The following is a 27,163-nucleotide window of genomic DNA, read 5'->3' on the forward strand; positions in this document are numbered from 1 at the left end:
AGGGTGCTCTCCCTGACACACGCTGTGAGTCAGGGTGAGTCCAATGTGTGAAACCAGCCTTTGACATTTTGCTGACTTTCATCATAGCCTCCCACTTTGCATCTATTTATTGGAAATTAAAGGGGTTGTCTCACCAAGACCAAAAAAAGCTGAGCAACGATGAGCAACTGCTTGTAGCGGGCTGGCTCCTGGCAAACAGCAGAGGGAAGTTTTGCCCAGCCACAAATTTCCCTATAGAGGATGCTTCAAATGAATTAGTATCCATGTGAGTGATGAGTGTCAGAGAAGGAGCGGTTCCTTGTAGTGGCTCTCCAAATATGTAATTAATATGCATTTATTAAAAGTCACCACTTAAAATGCATATTAATTACTCTGCTCATTCTTTGTTCCTATAGTGTGTAACAGTATTAAGCCTCACTCACATGTCAGTAATTCATGGACATGTGCTGCACATGTTTTCCATGGACAGCACACATAACCCATTCATGTTAATGTGTGTGTAGCATGGTCCGTGGTTTTAGCATGGAAGTATAAGCTAAAGAGTGTCCAGAAATTGCCATATATGCCTACGTAGAGCATTATTGTGTCCACTTAGGGTAACATACTTTGCTTATATAGATCCAAACAGTGTCCTTACTAAAGTGTGCCAACATAGTATCAAATGGGGTCTATATTGTGCAAAACAGTCGATATAAAGCCATATTCTTCCAAACTAGAATGTTGTGGATGTGGATGATTATACCTGAGTGAGGCCTCTCTTTGCCCCATGATTACTTGTTACATCAAAGAAGACAATAGTAGAAGTCTATGATATTATATATCTTCTGGGAATTCTCCATGCATGAAAATTTTAATTTCAAGCTTAAAGGGGTTGTGTCACGAAATACATTCTACATCTGTGGCAGTTAGAGGGAAAGAGAGAGCTACAGCAGAAAGGACATGCCCCCTGATATGCCAAGCTGAAGATAATCTAGCAGAGCAACTGGAGCAGAGAATATGGAGACCTCTGGGTCCATATGAGATACAGGGCTGGTTCTAACTTTGTTAGAAAGGTATTGTGTGTACTATATGTTGTTTGATTTTCATTTTTTACATCACTTAACCCCTCTAAATGGCTATTCCTATCTGGACATTTATGGCATATGCCATAAATATCCGATAGGTGCAGGTCCAACCTCTGGGATCTGCCCTGACATGGATCCAGAGCAAGCCAAGCATGCCCTGCTTTCTCCATTCACTGCTATGTGACTTCTGAAAATAGCTGAGAGGATTCTTCATTAATGGTGGGGTCGCGTTCTTGAGACAGCAGCTGGTTTCAGAGGTCCTGTGGATATGCTATATACGTCCAGATGGGATAACCCCTTTAACCCCTTAGGGACCGGGCTCATTTTCACCTTAAAGGGAATCTGTCATGTGGATATTTGATTATAATCTAACTAATTGTATACAATTATTAACTACTAAAAAGTACCTTAGATGTATTCAGATGCTTACCTCATAATAAACACACAAAGATGCCACATGACACATGCTAATGAGCTGATTTGAGTCCAGCGTGATGTCAGTGAATCCAGCGTTTTTTTTAATTCAGAGCTATAGCCACTCCCCTGCCCACCTGCTGCTGATTCATATGGAAAAAAACTGTCAATCAGCAGCAGGTAGGTGGGGAGAGTCAGGAGCTCATGAATATTCAGGATTCATCATTATGAGCTGGAGCTTTTCAATACAAGTTGTTGGCAGATTGACTGGGTCAATTAAAGAAAGTGACCCAGCATTTTGCTAAGAGAATCAGTCACTTATTTATGTTGCCCTTAGTTAGGACACCATAAAACTGGTGACAGGTTCCCTTTAAGGACCAGGCCAATACTTCTTTATTGGAATGCATTGGCTGTATTAGTAATACTGTGTGTATTACTCATCTAGCTTCCGGCCTGTGAGATCCAGGGGTCTGGATCTCACAGGCACGTCACAGGAAGGCAGCAGCGATGCCTCAGGAAGTCATCGCACTGCCTTCCATGCCATCGGGTCCCCTCTACAGCCCCATGGGGAGCCGATGGCATCACCCCCCGCCGCTGCAGCACTTAAAAAGCAGCAAACCGCAGGTCTGAATTGACCTGCGGTTTGCGGCGATCGCCGACACGAGGGGTCACAGGACCCCCTCGCGCATTTAGCCAAGGTGCCTGCTCAACGATTTGAGCAGATATCTTATTCCGATCACCGCCCCGCCGGGCAGCTGTGATCGGAAATACACATGCCGTACCGGTACGTCATGTGTCCTAAAGAGGTTAAAGAGTAACTACACTTTTTTAAAATTTTTGATATGTCATACGGATATTTCAGAAGTGTTAATCAGTGGGGGTCTCAGCTCTGAGACCCCCACCGATCGCTAGGACGAGGGGTCAAAAGAGCTCAACCAAGCGCAGCTTCTCCTCAATGCTGAGCTCAAGACTCTAGACAAACTCAAAGACTTTCTATTGCATTCGTCTACAGTCTCGCACTCAGCAGTGAGGAGAAGCTGCGCTCAGCTGAGCGCTTCTGACCCCTTCTTTCTAGCGATCGGTGGGGGTCTCAGAGCTGGGACCCCCGCAGATCAACACTTCTGATATGTCCCTATGACGTATCAAAAATTGAAAAAAAGCGTTGTTACTCTTTAAGGTAATTTCCTGTGAGTCAAGAGGGACCAGGAAGTAGAGACCATTGGAGACCAAGGAAGCAATGGAACGGGAGCGGCGGGGGATTAGTCACTTACGTTTTTTTTTTTTTATGCCATTCGAACACTCAGACAACCCCTTTAAGAATTTTGTAAAACCTTTCAATAAATGCAAAGCTGAGCCAGCAAACCATGCCTGTACTGCTAGCCCCAGCATGTGCGGCTGGTGATTTAGTGCTCCGCTTTACACCAGACATAATGTGATATAGTTCTCTATTTGGAGACTCATCGCTTCATAGGACTTAATCCATTAGGGCAATTTGTGTTTGCAAATGTGAAATGAACATGAATCATTACTGTTGCATTTAAAAAGTTGTCCTTCATCCTGTCCTACCTGCTCGTACATTTAACCATCACCATTAATAGTAGGCATGAAGGGGACAGGTACTTTTTTTTTTTCGTTACAATGCGTGGAGAACTGATGACAACCTGTCCGATTGCCATTGTGATGTCATATTGTAGTGAGGCATTAAATTGCTCACGCCGTACGTATTGCATTACTTAGTGTTAATGGTTGACAGGTGCAAATTTCTGTGCATTACAATGGCTGATAAGGTCTTTTGTCAACCACCTTTCAATGCGTGAATAGCTCGATAGGTGTCGATTTCACTGTAATAAAATTCAGCCGATTAGGAGATATTTTCCATGTGACCCCAACACTGCACTAAATAATTCAGTCAATTAATTCCTCGTCATTATAATTTTATCAAAGACCTGCTTTGGTGTAAAACGCTGATAATCAGTGCTTTGTGAGGTGAGCTAATCACTGTGCATAATAATAAAATTGATGAACCAAAAATCCCATTCAACCCCTATGCAGGCGGCAGGGAAAGTCAGCGTGGCTGCATTTGATGTTTATTGAGCTGAATTATGAATTGCTGATGTAAACTAGAGTCTTTCTAGGAAGAGACCCCAGAGATTTGACATAAATACATTTACTCTCTAGACTGTCTGACGGGTTATTCTCTACAAACGGAAGGAAATACTGAAAATGCAACAGTTTATAATACAACGTTCCATGACCTGTATTATAAACTCTGCCTAACCCATCTCCATGTTAAACATATTTCTTTTATATATATTTTTTACACATTTTTTATGCCATTATTATCTACATTGAAAAAAATTCAGCATGATGGCTCAGTGGTTAGCACTATTGCTTCGCAACAGTGGGCTTGACTCGACCATGGGCAACATCTGTATGTTCTCCTTGTGTTTGTGTGATTTCCTCCATGTACCCTGATTTCCCCCACACTTTGCAAACATACTGATAGGTTAATTTGGACTGATGGGAGTAATGGCAATCTTTGTACAGCACTGTGGAATATGTTGGCACTAAATAAATGAATTAAATAATAATCCCAAAATATTTCAGTTTTCACACTGGCCGCTGAGCCTGTTCTGTACTACTCAGCAGTCATATCATCATCATCACAGGCAGGATTATAATAATAAGTAGGTGCTCTGAAGAAGACAAAACAGGATCCACCACTAGCAATACGTGATGATCACAGCTCACCTCCTCCCCTGCACAATGTACAGGTCACAACATGCACACAAAACCCTCCTAGAGAAGTCAAAAACCTAATGATACATCTAAGTGGCTGCTGTAAAGAATATCCCTGAACTGATGTTAACTGGTTTTCTGGGCTTTTAATATTAATGGGACTCTACGCAGCCTAGCAAGCACAGTGCTGTCCACCGATTGTGGCTGTGCTTGGTATTCACTTGACTGGGACTGAGCTGCGCCTAGGTCATGTGACCGATGATTGTGATGTCACTGGCCTAGGAAGAGGCCGCGGTGGTCACAGCTGATTGGCAGGGGTGCCGGGAGCCAGACCCTCGCGGATCTAATATTGATGATCTATCCTGAGGATAAGCCATCAATATCAAAAACTCGAACAAAAGACCTCAGGCAACATGGCTGCCCATAATCATGTACAACGAGAAAGTAAAGTAGAAAAGAGAATTTGCTTCAGCATATTATTTTATTTAATAAAAAAAGTGATACAATGTAGATGATATGATTCCATCTTCCACATGTACCAGAACTGTAGAATATTTATTTGCACTGTAGAACATGTAAGTAATAAAATCTGAGAATATTTATGATTCAACAACAACCCAAAGAGGCAAGTGATTGACTCCAAAGTAGGGATCTATAGCCAGTGCCGACCACAGGATCTTCTGGTGGGCCAGTCCAACCCCCGGTGGGTCTTAAATAACCCTGTTAACAGAGAGTCATTTTTTTCTGTCCCAGCAGCAGAAACTTGATGACCAAATTTTCAGAGCTGAACTAGAGAAGTAAAAGCAGCCAACATTTATCAAGACTTGATCATTTCCATACGCCAGTCTTGATACAAACATGTAGGCATTTCAGATGTCTCTTAATAAATTAGTCACATCTCTGCATGCGCCAGTTTCTGGTGCAAGTTACAATAAATCTGGTGGTCTGCAAAAACTCTGCCCCCTCCCTCTCCATTGGAATAGTGGCAAAAGCTGAAACAGTTGCAAATTATGGTGAAAACATTTTGATAAATGTCCCTTTTAGTGTTTACAAGAACTCTTTCAAGACTGGTGGGGAAAGCAGGGCTACCTTATGACATCTAGTTGTGGGACAACTGTCTGAGACCACGTTTGGCTATTTTAAAGTTATGATATGACATGGGTTCTTAGATTTTCCCCATTTTATAGATTTTATATGCCTGTAAAGTATTTAAACGTTTGACTCATGGCTATAATTGTAGCCTTTTATTTTACAGAGTCCTGCAAACAATCATTGAACAGTCAGGGCAGTAACCTTTTGAGATGGCTTAACCCAAACTGTCAAGTAAACCAAGCAAATGCCACGAGGGTCAGAAGCACTGTCAAAACACACATCTTTATGATCCCCTAAAACTATCATTACATGTGCCTCCCTGTTATGTGCTCCACTTCTATTCAGTACACGAATGTGAAAGAATATCGCTAATTAGATATGTTCCTAGTGTATTGTTCTAAATTCCTCTTGCATGCTAAACTCTAGTCAGTCAATATCAGACTGCTGAGGTGCTGATTAATAAAGTCAGTCAGATCCCTACAGGAATATCCTAAATGAATTAAAGAGGAGACTGAATCACACAATCTACTCTGCTGTTCTTGCTGAAGAATATTAAAAAATAAAACAATTTCACCGTCCCTTTGCTTTGAGTCCCTTGTATGAGAAAAGCGTCTTTACAACTTTTTGTTGTCACCATTGTCACTATAATTGTATAGACAAGTTCATGTATTGTGTCCTTCTAGTTTGTACTAATATACACTTTTATGCACCTTTTAACATTTCAGAGAGCTTTGTTACGGTGGCTGTACACATGAGATGGAAGTTGGTTGATGGTTGAAGAGCAGGTAAACAAACAATCATCTGGTGAACGTTCATTTCACAGACATGACCATGCACGTTTTAGTCCAGCAGTTACAGTTGTTCAAACTGGCCATGAACAGTCAATGAAACTAGGCGTCGGACCAAACATCTTACTGGGAACGTTCTTTCAAAAAAACTATTGTTTGTTCGAAAGATCTTTTGTCCGAACATCGGATGTAAATATTAAACATTGCCAACTTAACAAAAGATAATGCTCCATAATCGGTCAGCTAAAACGATAGATTGTTGTAAAAATTCTAACCAACAAATGATTATTTTGGTTGAAATTATATGTTTTGATTTTTAGGCTAAAGATGAAACTTGGTTGACACCATTTTCTGGTGAACGATTGTTTTTATATACATATTTTAGTCCACTTTGAGTGTTACAGTTGTTCAAAATGGTCATTCAATGAAACTGGGCAATGGAGAGAAGATTTTCTGGGATTTTTTTTTAGAGAAACCTTTCGTCTATGAACACTCTTGGCTTAAACTAAAGATCTTTTGTCCAACTATGGAACAAAATTTTTGAAGCATGGATGACTTGTCAGATGATAACAGTGTGTCATCAGTCAGCTAAAAGGATCGTTCATCGTTACATTTCACCCAACGAACGATTGTCTTGGTTGAAATTGTCAATTTTGATCAACTTCAGACTAATGTGTATAGCCACCTTTAGCCCTCTCTATGTTGAACTTGTGTTTGTCCTGTCCCCCTAAAACTGGTACATTACAGTGGACCTGTCAGTTCGTGATGCCGGTTTTAGTAAACACTTGTGTGAAATCACAATTCTGAAGCATCTTCTCTTACATGTTGTTCTGTGTTATGCAGTTCCTTTGTTATAACACCTAGAAATATATGAATAAATTGACATCTGGGTGATACCAGTCAGGATAGTATACTTGCACACTCTCACTACCCAGTCAGAGCTGGCAGTATCAGACTGTGTAAGGACACATGCCTTTGACGCAGGAAATGGAAACACACAGTTGTCAATGTATTTACACATTTCTAGGAGGGATACCAGAGGAATGGCACAACTCGGTGATGAGAAAAGATGTTCCAGAATTGTCAAGGGGAATACAAGTAGACATGTCAGGAGTGATGATGACGAAGTTGATAAAATGCAAATATGCCATAGAAATAACAATAGGAAATCTAGCGTAAGATGTTCCATTCAAGACCAAGAAAAAGACATGACATAAGCCACACGTTCCAACAAAAAGCTGCTGCCTTGTTGTTCCACAAGAAGCCTCATCTGGATAAAATACTTCACAAAAACCTGGAAAAAGGGACTCACATGGGTGCTGATATCCATGTAAGTGTTCCAAGGACGAGTGTCACATCATGTCTATTTACTGTATGCGCAAGGACAACTTGTTTTGGGACTGGACTAGTCCCTTCCTCAGGTCAATACACAGTGAAGTCTGAGGAAGGGACAATTCCATTCCAGATACAAGTTGTCCTTACACATTCAATAAATGCACTTGATGTAACACCCTTCCTTGGAACACATATTTGGAAAGCAGCTCTCGTGTCAGTCCCTTTTTCTTGTATTTTTTTTGACAATGACACTTTCCAACATGGTCACTAGATGGGCAGGACACAGATCTGTTCAGCTCCCGTTATGATCATGAAGGTCTTTTATTTATCCTGTTGTGGTAACAAATGATTTCATGACATCTCAGAACCTCGTAGATCTTTGTAATGTGATAACCACTATTTATAGGGGCTCCGGGGATGATTTCATTTGTATAACGTAATTGGAGCGCCATCGTAGTGTTTAGAAAATCATAAATCAAGAATAATTATTAGAATACAATAAAGTGCTGTACATAAACAGAAATAACTTTGGACCATCTCAAGGAGGCAACATTGAATTGGGTTTTTTCTGGAGATGTCATAAATGACTGAATCCATGGCAACATAGAGACTGGAGAGCACCCAGATTACACAATACCGTGCACCGAGCTTCTTCCTAGACATGTCAGGGAAGATGTAATACTACTGAACAAGTCTCTAAATCATGACTACAGAAGAAGCCAATTAGCTGTGTCACGAATGCCTTGCTGGGTTTTGTAATATCATCTTGAAAAGCCATAAAAGCGAAAAACAAAATGTCTTATCAATAACTTCATCATTCCCTTTTCTCTTCTTTTTCAAACTACTTACTCTATTTTATGGGACAGTAAAAATTCTGTTTCAAAATGTCATGTTAACTTATTTCTTCCCATTCAACTAACAGAAAGTTTCAACCAGAGACAACGTATTCTAATTCAACACCGAAGTAAATTACTTTGATGGTTTAGGTCTTATTATAACAGCACATATAGTAAAAAGTTCATATTTTGATCATTTACATTTATAAGAATAAATAAATGTAATGATAGATAAGAATGTAAAAGTTTATAAGAGAAGTAGTATAATCAGTATAATATAGTATGATGTATCTAGTCTCTTTCAAATATGAGTTGCTGTAATTGAGGGATATTATACTCCTGCTTTCTATTGTATGTAGACCTTTGAGGAAATAATAAGGCTTTTTAACAATACAAACGCTAGAAGGACATTTTGGAGAAGACCTTAAAGTGGATGCTGGTAAAAAAAACTTTTTTATATTAGTGCATATGGACCTCATAGGCCTCTTTCAGATGAGCGTATCCAGTGCGAGAAATACACTCCATGTGGGAGCATGATTTCCCGTTATGGACACTGCTCCTTTCACACCGCAAGGCATTACTGTAGGTCTCATGCACATGACGGTATGTATTTTGCGGATCCACAAAGTACGAATACTGTCTGTGTTGCATCCTCATTTTCTGCAGACCCCATAACTTCAATGGGTCCGTGGTCCGCATTTTGCAGCCAAGTATAGGACATGTTCTATCTTTTTGTGGAACAGACATAAGGATGCTGAAAGTCCACGGATCATCTGTGTGCTTTCCACACCCTTATTTCCGTTCCGCAAAAAGATAGAATTATGTCTGCAAAATGCAAACTAGAGACCTATTGAAGTCAATGGGTCTGCAAAGAAACATGCTGAGGCCACACAGACCGAATCCGTATTTTGTGGATCCGCAATGTGCAGACCGCAAAACGGACATGGTCGTGTGCATAAGGCCTTATCATGATTTATAATGCTGAGTGTCTCTGTCTGACCTTGCTTATACTGAATTATACTGACGGCTTTATGTTTATGTCAGTATAATTCGGTAGAAGAAAGGTCATGCAGAGACACACAGCAATATAAATCATTATAATGCCTTGAGTTCCTGTGAAACGAGCAGTGTCCATAACGAGAAATCACTCTTCTACATGGAGCATGTTTTACAAACTGGATACACTTGTCTGAAAGAGGTTGGAGAGCTGCTGATTATCAGTGGTTACCGCATATATGATGGCTGCCAGGGGCTGTATAGGAATACTTACTACATGACAAACTATTATGAGGTTTTTCTGACATAGTTTACCATTCAGCTTTATAGCCGAGTAGTTAAAGTCCTTGCCTCTAATGTAGAAGGTTGTGAGTTCAAATCCCGGCAGAAACTTCTTAGAAATAGAGGCTAAATTAGATTTAAATACACCGGGTGTCCCCAAGCACTGACTCCATATATGGACATAGCAATATATGGAGTCAGAGCAGGGACTCCTAAGAAGCCACGGACTCACACTGGGGGATTCCCTCACTGTACAGCGATCTTCTGCATATACCTCAGTGGGACCCGGCACCTTCCCCTCTTCAGAACAGGGGGTGCCTGGTTTAATGCTCGGTTTCTCCAATTGACTTCCATTGTGCTCTGTAAAGCACCCGAGCATTGCAAAGTGTTCTACTTGAGCACCCAAGCACTTTGGTGCTCGATCAACACTAGTAGGAAACAGACGAGGTGGCTGCCAGGCCTGGCCTTAGAGAGCGATCTTGACTGGTCACAGAAGTGGGGAAGGAGGGCCCTTTCAAAAATTTGTGGTGGGGCCTGGTCATTTCTAGTTACATCACTGACAGCTGCTGTAAAATAGATGACTGGCTACATCATTAAAATAAGGACTTTAAAGAGGCTCTTTCTTTTAGACAGCCCCTGTTCATATGTTCTGAACATACAGTAGCGATGTGGCCCACCTTCTTGGTTAGGGGAAAGGCATATGTAAGGGGCAGCGAACTGTCGCTGGAGGATGCAAAGGCCTGGAGAAAGAAGGGATACCGAAGAATATGAAATACCTAAGACTAGTATACTTAAACGGGTTGGGCCAAGATAGAAATGTATCCACTATCCAAAGGACAGTAGCTACAGAATAGTATCTACAGGAGAAGGGAAAACTATCACAAGAATGGTTGTCCTGTGCCCCTGTATAAATGGAGCAGCGGTTCAAACATGTGGACTGTTGCTTCATTCAGTCTGTAAGGGATTGCTAGAGACAGCTAGACCACCACTACAGACGGGCACAGAACCCCACACTAAATATCATTACCTGGCCCTGTCAAAAAGAAGTGGAGAGGGCGTGGCTGTTGTAGAGAGAGCTGAGCCTCTAAGTGTAACGACAACGCCCCCGTTGCTCCTAGAGGCTCATTTGCAATTTTTCTCAGCGCATGAGGGCACATATGAACATTGGACCAACACAGATGTCTTCAGCTGCCAAATCCACATGTAACAAGTCAGCCAGGTTCAAATCTGACAGATGCCTTTTAAAATGTAAATTCAACTATTTTTTTTTCTATTACACATTTGATAATCCAGAAAGTCTGCTAATCCAGAAAAAAAATCTATATTCTGGAAACAAAAGACTGATGCAAGAGAATCTATTGGAAAATATGCTTTTATAAAAAAAAGAGCTGTTAGCATTTCATTTTTAGATTTTGTCCTAAAGTTTTCTGTGACTATCCAATAATCCAAATGAGTGCTTGTATATAGAACATTTCTCAAATGTTTTAAATTAAAGAATACATAATGTAACCCAACATCAAGCATACAAACATAATATCCATTATTTTTTAGGCTACTGTCACAATTGCAGCACCGTCGCCGGAACTGCCTGCCGGATCCGGCAAAACTTATGCCAACTGATGGCATTTGTAAGACTGATCAGGATCCTGAAATGCCGTCCCGTCTTTCCGATGGCAAAACGGATTTGGCATTTATTTTTTTCACCTTTTTTCGGCATTCCGGCATTTTGAATGCCGGATCCGGCACTAATACATTCCTATGGAAAAAAATGCATTCAGGCAAGTGTTCAGTTTTTTTGGTCCGGAGATAAAACCGTAGCATGCTGCGGTATTATCTCCGTCCTGAAAAGTCAAAAAGACTGAACTGAAGACATTCTGATGCATCCTGAACGGATTCCTCTCCATTCAGAATGCATGGGGATATGCCTGATCAGTTCTTTTCCGGCATAGAGCCCTTTTAATGGAACTCAGTGCTGGAAAAGAAAAACGCTAGTGTGAAAGTAGCCTTAGTAAATAGCCTTTGATTCTATTGACACAGGATGGGGACATTCAGTTAGCAGTTTGTGCATTATTTTGTACATTTTCTTCATTTTTAGTTATTCAAATTATAATTCCTTCAGAATTTCCAATCTCTTCCTGTGGTGACATTTATAAACTGATTTGGAGAACATAAAACAATATCTTGTAACCCTGCAGTTTTTATGTTATGGTAATGGATACATCTGAATGTCTCAGAAATTAAGACACAATCTGCACATTTGGCCAAGTTGGTGCCCTGCAGGTACGGCTTCAGAAAGTGGTCAGTCAGAGCTGTAGTAACACCTCGGGGTATAGGGAACTGTCAAGAATTCTTCACGTTATTCCGTGTGACTAAGAATCAGGCTTTGATGGACAGTTTAGCCTCCCTGCAACAACCGATGTTTTCTGAACAAGCTGAGCAGCTGCACTGGTCCATGAATAGGAATATCAGCAGGCCTTGATCGATCCATTCAATGTTCTGCTTACAAAGGGCTCATGCACAAGGCCATTGCCATTTAGCGGTCCGCAAACCGAGGATCTGCAAAATATGGATACCTGCCATGTGCATTTGGCACTTTCCACGGGTCCTATTGTAGAAATGCCTATTCTTGTCTGCAAAATGGACAAGAATAGGACATACTCTAACCTGTGGCCCTCCAGCTGTTTTAAATTTACAATTCCCATTATGCCCTGCTGTAGACTGATAGCTGTAGGCAGTCTGGGCATGCTGGGAGTTGTAGTTTGGCAGCAGCTGGAGAGCCGCAGGTTGGCCATCCCTGTCATACAAACTGAAAAGAATGGCGTGGTATTAGCAGGAGGTGCTCAAACCCACATGCAGTCGTGCATATATATAGGGGAGCAAATCCTGCACTTGTGGCCCGTTGCTAATGACGATCCCCAGCAAAAATGCATACGGTGGAGGATGACCGGAACGAACCACATGTATCACAATAGACATCCTACACAAGATAGCAATTATGTGGATGTGATAATCAATATAACAATATAATAGCAAAGACAGGTGCACTCTGCGGTCTTACTAAACCCTCAAACTGATTTTAAAATTGAGAGATTAGGTGTAGGACATGTCTGAGCCCGGGCACCACCCAAGGTTTCTCAAGTAGCCTGGGAGTCGGCCTCATGCTCATGTAATTTGCCCACTGGCTCCTGGTATTGCCCATACAGCTCAGGTAGGAGAGTGTTAGGTCCCGGGCTACTTGAGAAACCTTGGAGTGGTGCCGGGCTCAGACATGTCCTACCCAGTAGGACATGTTGGCTAATCTCTCAATTTTAAAATCAGTTTGAGGGTTTAGTAAGACCGCAGAGTGCACCTGTCTTTGCTATTATTTTGTTATATTGGCCATCCCTGTCAAAGACTTCTAAGGGAGAGTTTTCTAGGCATGCGCTGTGACATCACCTATTGTGAATAGTGGATCCTTTGTTATCTATGCAAAGGCGATATCTGTCATTGTAATCCTACCTGTTATGATAATGCAATAGCTACTGAAAAGTTACCTGCACACAACAGGAAGTCTCAAGATATTATTAGACCTAGTGGCCAGTGTGAAAACTGCAGATAATATATATATATATATGTATAGTGACACGGAACGTTAAAACAAAAATTGCAATTAAAACAAGAATCGGTCATTTTTTTAAACTGTCTATTAAATATCTATTGGCCAATTATTTTCTCAATAAATTCTGCTGTCCTCAGTTTTTATGTCAAGGTTTCTTTAAGATGCCGTTGGATACTTTTCGTTCTTTGTATTGTGTTTAATATTGCTACAACGATTTATGTGGGTGATAATGTAAACCAGTGCCAGCTGGCAGAACCGATGACATCATCCTTGGCTGTATATGTTTGTAAAAGAGCCACGGTTTTGTTTGCTAAACTAGCAAGTCACACGCTTAACACTTTCTGTTGATTTTCAGCAAAAGATAAAGGCAATCCCCCCCCCAAGAAAAATGACAGTGGTGGATAGGAGAGTGAATAGAGCCTTGACAAAACCCCTCTGATTAAAATGAAACTCCCAAGTTGGTCTTCATTGAGAATCTCCAATTAAGAAATGTATAATGAACAAATGCTGATCAGTATTTGCAATGATAATATTCTTTTGGCAGGAGAGAACTGGAATCTGTTCATGTTTATTAGATTCTGAACAGAAGAAAATGAATGCTCATCCATTTTATTCTCTGAAAGTAATCTGTCAACACAATACCGCAGCCAGGAATACTGGGTAATGGCATTCAGATGCACAGGCGTCATAGTCCTGCCTCTTACTTCCTTCCATATAAGTTGCTAAAGACAAAGTTGATTATTCCCTAAAAGACACAAAATACTCTACTGAGTTTTGAAGGTCATAGGATTTGGTTGCCTGTGTGAATCTATAAAAAATCATAACCCATGGCAATCACGAAATCACTTCCGTTTTCCATCTAGAGGTGTTGAATATCCTGTGCCTCAAAATGAAATCTGTAACAGGTCCCCCAATTATTAAGCTTTATTTATACACTAATCAGTAATAACATTAAAGGGGTTGTCTCATCTGAGACAATAGTGGCATATCACTAGGGTTCCACCCCTGGGACCTGCACCTATCTCCTATGTGCATGCGCAGCCGCCCTCCATTTATTTCTATGGGGCCACCAAAAATAGCCAAGCACTGGCTCAGCTATTTCCGTCGGGCCAATAGAAGTGAATGGGAGCAGTGGCCGGTCATGCGTGGGGAGCTCCCATTTGCTTCCCTGGGGAGAGCGCTTGGTGGTGGCCGGACAGGAGTCCTCCAGCCACCACTTTGGCCATTATAAGGTCCCAGCGTTGGAACCCACACCTATAAGACAATGGGGGCATATCCAAACAATATGCCCCCATTGTCTTAGATGAGATAATTCCTTTAAAATCACCTGTCTAATATTGTGTAGGCTAACGTTAACTGGTCTGACCGATTGAGGCATGGACTCCACAAGGCCTATCAAGGTGTCCTGTCCTGTGGTACCAAGACTTTGGTAAGTTATGAGGTAGTCTATCCATCACAGTTCGGCCTTTGTCAAAATCACTCAGATCCTTACTAGAGATGAGCGAATTAACGATTCAATCTGTCTCATCAGCTGGACTTCTTCTCCTGCAAGAGGCTGTCCCCGCAGGTGAAGAAGCACCCACGTGTGGCATCATTGACAGGGCCTGACATTTAGCCTGACTCTGACAATTTCATATATGCACCACTACTCTGATTGGCAGAGCAAGGGTACAAGCTCTGCTTTGGAGCAGCTTATGCACGGGCAGATGCTTCTCCGAAGCCGAAGCAGAGCAGTGTCTGGCTCTCAAGTCCTCTTTATAGAACCACTCTTGACACATACTGACTTTACCTTGTCACATTAATTGGCAATTTACAAAATTTAGCTCTGTATACAGATATTCCCCCCCACCCAAAAAAATATGCTTCTTACCTTGAACGGCCTGTATGCTTTGACTCTGCACGACAATGCAGAGCTGCAGGACAAGTTGGGGAGCGCTTTCCAGAAATGTCGCAAGCAAATGCAACATACTCACATCTGCGTACTCGTACACCATCTTCCAGTAAAATCTCCACCTGTCATTCTCTCCACTCCGTCTGCTGCGAATCCCCAAATATATTGTATGGAAATACCTGAGATGAAGAAAAGGTATGTAACTATAGGGACACATAAACAATGAGTCTGAGAACACTTAGGATTAAGAGGTTCTCCAGGATTTAACAAATGAAGACTTATCCCCAACCATAGGTCATCAGTATCAGATTGTCTGGGGTCTGACACCTCGCATTCCGGAGATCAACTGTTTGGGAGTAGCTCCTGCACTGGAACTACACAGAGGTGTCAATTGTGTAGCGGACAGGCCTGGTTACTACTGCACTGCCTCCATTCACTTCAATAGGAGCAGCAATGCAGTAACCCGTTCTGTCCACTACACAGTTTTTGGAGCTGTGACGCTTATTTCCGGCACCTAACCTACTCGGGAATAGCTGATCGGCGTGGATTCAGGGTGTCGGACCCCTGACAATCTGATACAGATCTTATAATACAGTGAGGAACCGCACTCTATTCAAGTGTGTCACCGGTGCCAATCAAGGGCTTATTAAGCCATTTATCATGAGAATGAAGTATTGAGGCACTCAGGTTCTTTTTGCAATTTAAATTGCAAAAAGAACCTGAGTGCCTCAATACTTCAATCTGATACAGATGACCTATGGTAAGAATAAGTCATCAATTGTTAAATCCTGGGGAACCCATTTAAAGATCCTACTGCTTGAAATTATTATAAACCATTTAGTTGGACTATGTGGAAATCATCAAGGATCTCATCCTCTCTCATCAGTAATCTGATCAAAATCATCAAAGATCCATTCATAATGGGCTTGTTGTAATAGGTGTCGTATGTGTCATCACTTTTTACCATGGACTGCACTATTTCAGGCCTTAGCTCAACAGACACTGACACATATACTGTGTATTCATTTATTTCCTATGTAAATAGACTAAAACATTGTTAAAAGATATTGGCTCTTTGAAAATTCCCGACACAGCTGCTATAATCTGTATATCTGGGGTTAGCGATAAAACATATGCCATGTCCTCCCTTATAGGAGCTGCAGCCTGGAATCTCCTCTGTGAGGTTATTCTCTATATAAAACAGACATCTGGAGGATGCAGTCCTGTGGGTCTCACCGAATTTCTTATCTCACATATACTGCTGCTTCAAGCTCATTTCCAACCGAGACTGGAATTGCTTTTCAACTGGTTTTGAAATACGTTTGATGATCACAGCACAATGCACGTTAGCAAACGGCATTATTTTGTGCCTACTAAATCTAGGTCTTGTATTAGGCCTAATCAAGTATTTTTAGCGAAAGCATAGAAGGTTTTCCTTTGGTGTTCACATGCTTCCTCCTTTGAACATTCTTATTTTTTAAACATTAGGTTTTTGCTCCATAAAAATTACTTTTCTAGTAAGCGTGATGTCATAACCGTACTGCAACCTACTGTGCATTTCATTGGCTATGCCTGTAACTCCACATATGGTCCCTAGAAAATATTATGTTACAAATTCTTCTTCTTAAATAGCTCATCTCATGAAGACAACCATTTTTCAAATTGTAGACAGCTTAACATTCAACTGAGCACCATGGATCCAGATTGATAAACCCCTGCCGATACCATTTTCACCAATGGAAGCTGCAACCAGCCACATCCGAGCAGTGGAAATGTAATCCTACATGCTGACCATTCATAAATAACCTCCTATGAATGACTAGATCCACAAGAAACATGCTTAGTGAGAAGCTCTCCACTCTGTCTCATTGAACAAGGTCCCATATGAGTCCCTTGCCTACATAACCTTACAGATCCAAAAGAATGGGTTGCCTTCATAAAAGAACCCCTTCAACTGGGTTCAATATATACCACCAGTTTCCATAATCAAACTCTCTTTAACCAGGACCACTTTGAATGGTTTTTGCCAATCGAAGTACAGATGTGTCCACACAGATACGGAAAGAGATGTGTCCACCCTTGACTTTCCTCAACATGGGTCCTTCCTAATGTTTCCTCTTGGTTCAAAACCAGGAGATGAGTGGTTAAAGATGACCAGGTTTGGAACAAAAAAATATCTGTGCTGTCCACAATTTTTTTTTTTCATACCTGCTCGTCTTGCATCATACATTTTGTGACCTCCTAAGCCAAGAGGATAGGAAAAAAGGAAACATAAGAGGGAAGATAAGAAAGGATAGATCTGCATATAGGAGTATATTAGAGACCAAGTGTATCACCCATATAACCACCTCTGAAAAGGTTTCAAATTCCTATTTGTTAGAAACAACAGGTTCCCTGACTAAAGTTCATTAGATTACATAAACTGTGATCTTGCAACAAGGCTACCAATGAATGGGAAAATGAATGAGGGACATTTGACGATGAGCAATGATAAAGACTTGGCAGACTTTAAAACTTTACAGCTGGGTTTCTAAGGAATAGCACATCTTCTGACCTCCGTGAATGACTAAGAGAGCACAAGCCTATAACTGAATTGCATTTGTTTTTCTTTTGTGTTAAGTAAGATAATTATTATTGCCAAGACATAATAAAATGTTACATTGCTGATAGATCGTACATTCTAAGCCCAATCCCAAACGTGCAATATCCAAGAAACAAAAGGAATGCGGAACAAAAGGCTCAATATTCATTTGATATTTTTCAAGAGAACAATTTCTAAAAGTTGGAAACTTAAAGATATGAAACAAATGCTCTTCCCTGAAGCAGGTGCCTGGCAAAAGGTTACATTTTACTTGGCTACTGTCAGAACTCACTCTGTTGAACCTGAAGTCACGTAATTTATAAAAAGTTGCACAAAATAGAAAGCAAAAGAAAGCAAATTGGGGACTTTTACATTAAATAGTAATATATAATGAAGAATTACAGTAGGAATTACATTCCATGCAAACTGTATAATGGGCTGTGTGATATTGTTATCTACCTGTGCACATATCACCCAGTTTTTCAGGTCTCCTGAACGACAAATCAGTTGAATCAATCCAGGCAAATCTTTGGTTCTTCCAAATTCAGGTCATTAGAATCTGTATTGTGTTTATTCATTTGTTGGTTTAGTTTTTCTAGCTATTCTTTTTATTTTGCATTATTTTCATGAATAATAAACAGTTGAAGGAAGTTATACAACATGATGGTTTGAAATAGATGGACACCACTGACCATATTTCACAGTCATGAGTATTTAAAAACAAAAACAACCCTAGACAACAATTCCAGATTAAGGATGGGACCCCCATCATCATGCATTAATGCGATATCCTAAGAACTGAACATTGATGTAATATCCCAGAAACACCTTTAACTGACTGTACTCCTATTACTTCTATCACATCCTATTAATGTCCAGATACGTTGAGATGACTTGACTGCCACTGCCTTGGAGTTGCAATGCAATATGAGACGCACGAGGTCTACATCTCAGAAGCCTGCAGGCACAACACATCTTAACAAATTTTCTTCACTTCATAATTCTGAGTGCTATATTGAGATCTATATAGAAGATTTCTGTAACATTCTTACCTATTCCCGCGGACGTGCTCCGCAGCATGCAGCGCTGCCGAGTCCAGTTCCTAGGGAAACCTTGCTGGTCCTCCGTGTGTAGGAGCACTGACCAATCAGAATTGATGCTGGGACATCCAGCGTCATGATGTAATCACTGGTGTCCAGTTTCCAAGGCAACCAAGCCAGGCCCCAGTCTGCAAGACCACCAGCCAATCAGGAGTGATTCCGGTGTCATGACATCATAGGCAGGGCCGTCTTTAATATTGATTGGACCCTGGGCAAGAATTTACTTAGGCCAACTGGATCCCGCTTTCCCACACCCTAGCATGCAATCACACCCTCCACCACAACACACACAAAAAATACACACACCTCATAGAGTAGTAAACTTTAACAATGTAAACATAAAAAACTGGTTCACAAATAAGTCCTTAGCTTGACCTATTTATCACCTGTATATCCCTCCCACTTCTCCATCCCCCCAGCACCCTTAACCACATAAAACAATATATATATAATATAGCTTACAGTGAATTACTGTAAATACTTTTAGTTCTGAAGACTCCAGCAGGCTCAGGATCAGTGCTCTGGGCAGCTGGGCTCAGGGCTGGAAGTAGGCACCTGCAGTTCAGGAAGGAGACTGGGGCTCGGCTCACCCTAGCGTTGCAGTGCCTCCTCGTGACGTCTCGGCGCGCGGCGTACGCAAAGGGCAGGGAAGGTCGGGAGGAGGAGCAAGCAAGTACCATATTTTTCGCGCCATATGACGCACCGGCCCATAAGATGCACCTAGGTTTTAGAGGAGGAAAATAAGAAAAAAATATTTTTCATTACACCTCAGGTCAGACCACCAATCAGACCACCAATCAGACCACCAATCAGACCCCCAATATTAATCAGACTTCTGCTCAAAGCCCCGATGAGATCCCCAATGTTAATAAGACCTCAGATCAGAGCCCAATATAAAGAAGACCCCCAATCAGACCTCAGATGAGACCCCTATGCCTCATATCAGTCCACCATGCCTCATATCAGCCCAGCCATATGTAATCAGCCCCCAGCCATATGTAATCAGTCCCCAGCCATATGTAATCAGCCCCCAGCCATATGTAATCAGCCCCAAGCCATAATGCAGCCCACAGCCATATATAATCAGCCCCCAGCCATAATTCAGCCCAGCCATAATACAGCCCCCAGCCATATATAATCAGCCCCCAGCCAAATAAAATCAGTCCCCAGCCATAATTCAGCCCCAGCCATATATAATCAGCCCCCAGCCATATATAATCAGCCCCTAGCCATAATTCAACCCCCAGCCATATATAATCAGCCCCCGACCATAATGCAGCCCCCAGCCTCAGATCACACAAAAATATAAAACACTTACCTCTCCTGCTCCTGGACGCCGCCGCTCCTCACCGCCCGCGATCTTCTTCCTCCCGCTGTCAGCTGTGCTCTGTGAACCGGCGCACACAGCGTGAGGTCACAATGCGCCCTCACACTGTGCGCAGCCTTCACAGCCGACAGCGGAGGACCAGGAAGCAGTGAGTACAGAGCTTTCACCGCTTCTTGGTCCTCCAATACTAATGAGCGCTTCCATAATGAAAGCGCTCATTAGTATTTGCTCCATAAGATATGGGGCAGTGGCCAGCATGGCTCAAGAGGCAGCTGCCTTGGGCCCCCAGGAGAAACTGGGCCCGGGGCAGCTGCCCCTTTTGTCCCACGTTAAAGACGGCCCTGATCATAGGTATCATGTGACTTGGGCATCCCATGTGACTGATCGGGCTCCCTATTTAGACAGGCAACTACTGGCCACAGTTGCCTGTGATTTGGTGTCTTTACCACACTAGCTTGTTATACTGCATATACTTGTGGATTTTGGTTTCTGATTTGACACTGTCTAGATTACCCTAGTAATGACCTTGGCTAGGTAATTTTTTTCCCTGGCTAGGTACATTTTAACTTGTCTTCTGTGTTGGTTTTGTTCCAGATCTCTTGGCCTAACCCAATATGTCTGATATCCGTTTCTGTTGTTTTTTGTATCTGTAACTACATGTGTTATCTTGTACTTGTATGTCCCTCGTCGGCCCCTGCACCTAATTATGAAGGGACCACCATCCAGTTGTGGACCATCATCTAGGATGGATTGTGCAAGTAGATAGGGACAGTGGTAGGGGTGGTGTTCAGGGCCTCAATAATACCTACTGTGATAATTACTGTTAAATTTTGACTTCAATAAAAAATAAAACATTTTGGAAAAGTGGGAACAGATAAAATAATTTGAACAAAACTAAGGATTCTATTATAATATGTTTCATTAATTCGTCACAGACCATGATGACACCAAAAGTTGTAATTATTGAATTATCAGGTTTTCTGTTATCAACTATGAAACAATGAGATGATTATCAGTCATCCTATCACAGGTCCCTAAAGTATCCCCCTGAGATGACCTCTTCTTCATGAACTACTTGATTTACCTTATCTCTTGCTCCTAAAGTTCAATGAATGGACTATGCCTTAAGAACACAATTTCAAACATTACAAAGTGTAAATTAGTCTTCTATGTAGACAGTATCAATGGCCTTAATGGGATCTGCATACTGTAAATTTCCACAGCGATCTCAGCTCATCAAAGGGCAATACAATTAGTTTTCATGATCTCCCAGCAGAAAACCCCAGCTGTATCTTGAAATGGAGAGCATACATTTGTGCCATTAATGAATAGAGGGTTCTCATTAGCTTCACATTCACAACTAGGGACACTTGCTATAGATCTATTTTATTAGGTACTTGCCATTTTTTTGCATTTTTCTGTAGTCATGAAAATATATCTAAAGTTTATAATATAGTTTAACCCCCTAGTGACCTGCCTGTTTTGGGTCTTAGTGACCAAGATTTTTTTTTTCATTTTCGCATTTCAAGACTTATAATGTTTTTATTTTTCATGTAGCAGTATGAGGGCTTTTTTTTTTTGTGGGATTTAATGGAGCCATTTGCTGTACACCTAACTTAAAGGGTTTTTACCCAGGCAGCCCCTCCGAGATGAGCATCGGAGCAGTTCATGCTCTCCTTTGCCCTGTGATAAATCGGGCAAAGGCATTTTCTGGAGTTCCGGTGACGGATCTCCATAGGGCTGCCAGGCTGAGGCTTTCGCCCAGCAGTGATGGAGGAGCTTTAGTGCTGCCCTAGCCTGTAAAACGGCTAGGGCAGCGCTAAAGCCCGTCCATCAGAGCCAGGAACGTCACCGAACACACTGCTGGGCGGAAGCCACCGCCTGGCAGTGTGTTATTGTACATAAAAGAGCCCTTGCCCTGTGCGATGCAGCGCAGGGCAAAGGAGAGCATCGGGGCATTACATATCAGGGGGGCTGCCTGGGTGAAATTATGGGTATGACCGGGTTAAGCTCTGAACCAGGACAACCCCTTTAATATTAACTTGTATTAACTCTTTCTGGGGGGATGGGAAAAACAGCAATCCTGCCACTGAGATTTTATGAGCTTTTGCTGCTTTCATTTTTTTTTTTATAAATAATATGATAACTTTACTTTCTGGATCAGTATGATTACAGTTATATCAAATCATATAATTCTTAGAAAAAATGTTTTACTACTTTTGCACAATAAAAACCCTTTTTTTAAAAGAAGAAAATGTTTTTGCATTTCCGCATCCCACGACCCATAACTTTTTATTTTCTATTTCTACGGAATTATGTGAGGCCTTGATTTATGTGGGACAAATTGTACTTTTCATTGGTATCATTTTGGGGTACATAACACTTTTTGATTGCTTAGTATTTTGTTTTTGATGGCAAATAAGTAAAAAACAGCAATTCTGGCAGTGTTTTATTTTTACCCACGTTCACCGTACGGGATACATTACATGATAATTGTGTGGTTTAGGTCATTACAGACAGGGCAATACCAAATTGCATTCCCCGTATAATGACAATTCTGGAGCACCCTTTCATATAATTCTATGTTGCACCATTCCTCTATTATTCATACTAGAAGTTATGAATGAATTGCTAAAAGTCTGCAATAGGTCCAACCAGTTGAGGGTGTGCCCTTGTGCAGTCTGACAGCAATGGCACTAATAGAGATATAAAAAATGATTGAATTATGTTTACGTTATACATGACAGAAAAATACTCATGTCGACAGGACTATATTTTCCGTCATGTATAACGTAGACAAACAGAACCGTTATTTGGTCCCATAGACATGTATTAGGACTGAGCAAAAGAGAAGAGGTTAAAGGCTTCCGTTTTGCATTCCGTCCTAGCTGCACCTCCGTTATAACGGAACCTGTAACGGAATTCAATAATGCTGGCGCAAACCCGCCCTTAGCTGCACCTCATAGACATCCTCCTCCTGAGTGCACTCTGTACATTAAACTAGAAATGCTAGGAGCACTCTGGTGCATTTTAATTTCTTCATTTTGTATCTGGATCAGAAAGCAGGGGGAATTATTTGAATGGAGCAAACAACTCCCTGTTATCATATGGACATTGTCTGGATTCAAATCACCATTCACATCAACGTTCACATATTTTACATACACATATACAGAACCATGTAGCATAAAAGTAAGTGCTCTAGGCATAAATGTAGCCTGCTATAATTATTACTGATTAAAGATTACACAATGCATATGCAAACATATAATGTAAATGCAATTGTATAACATATAGCAATAATTACAAATGGTAAATAAAATATCCATATGAAAAATACCGGACTCTGATGTGGTCAGTAGTTCAGTACTGAAAGCAGGTACTGCGTTGGTACTAATGATGACCACATCACAGTTTGCAGGCAGTGCTGGAGCAGCGACTTCCATCATGCATAGGGCAGAGACACACAGGAACAACGCCAGGTGTTATGTTGTGGGGCGCCATTAGCTAAAGTGTCATGCCCGCTCCCGTCTGGTATTTGTGGAGGGAACATTAACCACCCTTCGGTATGTCCAGAACATTATGGAACCAGTACTCAGGAGACTAGTTGTTCCAACAATATAATGCCCACCCACACGCTGCCCGTGCTACACAACATGCTCTTCAGGGTGTCCTGCAACAGGGCCACTTTAAAGGGGTTATCCCATGATTGATGTTAAAAATTAAAATCAGACATCATATAGAACATGACAATCTCTCTCTAACAAAGCTAGAACCAGCCCTGTACCTCACATGGATCCAGAGATCTCCCAATTAATTTCTCTGCTAGATTTATATCAAGCTGCAAGCTCAAGGGGAGTGTCTTTTCTGCTGCAGCTAAGGAGACGTGTCCATGCTCTCCCTATCACAGCTCAGGGGGCGTGTCCATGCTCTCCCTATCACAGCTCAGGAGGCAGTTAAAGTATGAAACTGAGCATGCGCGACCTTCTCAGTGAGCAGGTCAAAGAAATAAGAAAAAGAACAAACAGCAGGTGGCGCTATACAGATAGATTTTATTGAATAACTCAGTGGCTATGCTAATTTTTTTAATTACATGTAATCACAAAGGTATTCAGATCCAGGTGATCGTTTAAAAACTGTAGAATATTTTTTCATGGGACAACCCCTTTAAGTTACCAGTCAGCCCGTCAGGAGCATATAATCAAGCATCTGTATGCCAGAGTGGCCGCCTGTATCGCAGCAAGGAGAGATCCCACCCAGTATCCCACCCCTGCCTCAACATATACCTTGCTGCAGAATACAAAATAAAGGGGCACCACCTTGGTTGTGTAATCATTGACCAAGCACCACTAGCTTTTTATACTTTGTCAATCTCAGCTCAATCGCATTAAGTTTCCTAGGTGTTTTCATTTTCCAGTACAGTTCTTGTAAAACTTTCTAGAAGTGGAAATACATATTTAGAAACAGATTAGAAATGACTTTATATACAGTCTATTGCTGTGAATAGATTGTAATAGATGATAAAACACCAATATTTCATTTTATACATGCCCTTTGTTCATAAATCAAGCACAAAAAATGACTTGAATTTGCTCCAAATCCCATGTATCTTTTAATCTGGCATGAAGCTGTCTGTGTACTTGTTACAATCCCATTTTATCAAAGGGCAGCCTGCTTGGGCAAAACAAACCTGACTACTTGACATTCATTTACAATAGCTGTCACTGCCTATAAAATACAAGACTAAAGTGTCACTTTTTATGCATACTCGATGTCATGTTCATGGCTCTCTTGTTGAAAATTGTGAGCAAGGAAAAAGAGAAGTTTCTTATATGAGAAATGTGTGTTCCGATTAAAATGAGATGACCATTATTCCCCTTTAAGGAGAATCGGTTGCCAGGTGTATGCTGCCCTATCTAAGGGCAGGATTTCTGCTGCCCAATCCTAAATAATATAATCTGTATACAATCAATATCTGCTTCCGTACATGAAAAATGACCTACAAACTACAAAGAGACACATACGGGCTGTGGTGTGCCCAGACTCGGTCTTAGCCTCATCTTCTGCGCCTCTTCCCCTCTCACAGCATGGAAGTCCCCCTCTCACAGCATGGAAGTTCACAGTGACCAAGTAGAAAAGATGCATCTGAGCCGCTGCATCCCCCTCTCTCCCTTCCTGTCTGCCATTTACTGGTTTACACTAGATAAATGGGCTTTTAGCATGTAAAAGAGTTCTCAGCAGTGGCGTAACTAGAACTGACTGGGCCCCACAGCAAATTTTTGAAGGCTGTCCCCACCCCCAAGCAACCCCCTTCTACCGTGCAACCCTCACTCCTGCGGCTAGTCAAGATCGCTCTCTCAGACCAGTCAGGCAGCCGCTCCATCCGTTTTCTATACATATATACCGTATGTCATGTCACTGTATATAATGTCATTGTATAACACTGTTGAGGGGGCCCTGACAATAAAACCTTTCAGTCCTTCTGAGTTTGGGCTCCGTAGCAGCCGCTTCCCCTATAGCTACGCCCCTGGTTCTCAGTATTTACAGAGCGTGCAGGCAGGGTAACTGGAAGGTGAGAAAATGCCACTTTTCCTTGTAGGATATAAAGTTTAATGTACTCATATGTAATACTAATTTATACAAAATAGTTTCATCTATAGTCTATTTAGAGCCAGAGCCTACTACACTCTCACACTGCAGAGCTTCAGGGAGCAATGGCGTACATAGAAAAGTAAGGGCCCCATAGCAAGCATCAGCCCCCGCAGGACAGAAGGGTTTCCATCGATACCCCTTTCAATGACCCTTAGGCTATTTATTCCACTGCCTCATTTGCTAAAAGTTGTTCCTTTAGAGGGTAGAGTCCTGACCTAGTTTTCACCCCCAGTAAAAGAGGGGATGATCCCAACTGGGCCCCGTCTTGCCTTGGGCCCCATAGCAGTCGCATGGTCTGCCGCTATGGTAGTTACGCCCCTACATTATTTATATCAGTTCTACAGGTAGTTCAATACTGCTACTCCTACTACTAATATAATGCAGTATGTAGACAGTATTTCTTAAAGGGTTTCTGTCACCAGATTTAACCCCATTAAGCTAGCGGACATTAGTGATCTGCTAATGTCAGCTGAACTTAACTAGCCTATTCCTACTTTTATCTATGCCCCCGTTACGCCAGAAAGCTAACTTTTATAATATGCTAATTAGCCTCTAGGAGCAGGGGGAGGGGGGGTTCCTGCTCCTAGAGGCTCTGTTCTCCCACCTTTGTCGCCTCCCTCAAAGTCCTGATTGACAGGGCCAAGCAGCGCTCGCATCTGTCTGCCAGCCCTGTGCTCTGGGGGAATCTTTCGTCGTTTAGCATTCGCCGCAGGCGCGGTGAGGGAAAAACGCTTGCAGGCTGCCAGCTTCCTCACCGAACCTGCGCCGAATACTGAACGGCACGAGATTTCACCAGAGCACAGGGCTGGCAGACAGATGCAAGCGCTGCCTGGCCCTGTCAATCAGGACTTAGAGGGAGGCGACAAAGGTGGGAGAACGGAGCCTCTAGGAGCAGGAACAACCCTCCCCCTCCCCCCTGCTCCTAGAGGATAATTAGCATATTATAAAAGTTATATTTCCGAAGTAACGGGGGCATAGATAAAAGTAGGAATATGCTAGTTAGGTTTAGCTGACATTAGCACATCTTTAATGTCAGCTAGCTTAATAGGGTTAAATTTGGTGACCGAAATCCTTTAAAGGGTTTGTCCCTCCAAACAAATTCTACTTTTTCAAACCAGCACCTGGATCTGAATACTTTTGTACTTTTCATGTAACTAAAAATTGTAGTATAGCCAGTGAGTTATTCAATAACATGTATGTGTATAGCACCACCTGCTGTTGGTTCTTCACCTTATTTCTCCATTCACCTCACTGATGTGGTTGCACATACTCAGTTTAGATCTTTAACTGTGACCAGCCATCTGTTAGAAGCCGTGGCAGCTACAGGGAGTGAGCTGCAGCAGAAAGGACCTACCCCCTGAGAAAGGATACCCCCCGAACTGTGATAGGGAGAGAGCTACAGCAGAAAAGGCATGCCCCTGAGAAAGGACATGCCCTCCTGAGCTGCCAGCCTAAAGCAAAATCTAGA

At 41.8% G+C, this 27,163-nt stretch overlaps 1 protein-coding gene across 1 annotated transcript in view; it reads right to left on the minus strand.

The window, feature by feature from the left end:
* The window catches only part of LOC122939077 (XK-related protein 4-like), a 260,217-nt gene that overhangs the window by 57,203 nt on the left and 175,851 nt on the right, over nucleotides 1-27,163 (minus strand). The window contains exon 2 of the mRNA XM_044295048.1: nucleotides 15,015-15,214. Coding sequence (XP_044150983.1) covers nucleotides 15,015-15,214 — 200 coding nt within the window. The remainder of the gene's footprint in view (nucleotides 1-15,014; nucleotides 15,215-27,163) is intronic.

This window comes from Bufo gargarizans, chromosome 5 (genome assembly GCF_014858855.1).
Source record: "Bufo gargarizans isolate SCDJY-AF-19 chromosome 5, ASM1485885v1, whole genome shotgun sequence".
NCBI lineage: Eukaryota > Metazoa > Chordata > Amphibia > Anura > Bufonidae > Bufo > Bufo gargarizans.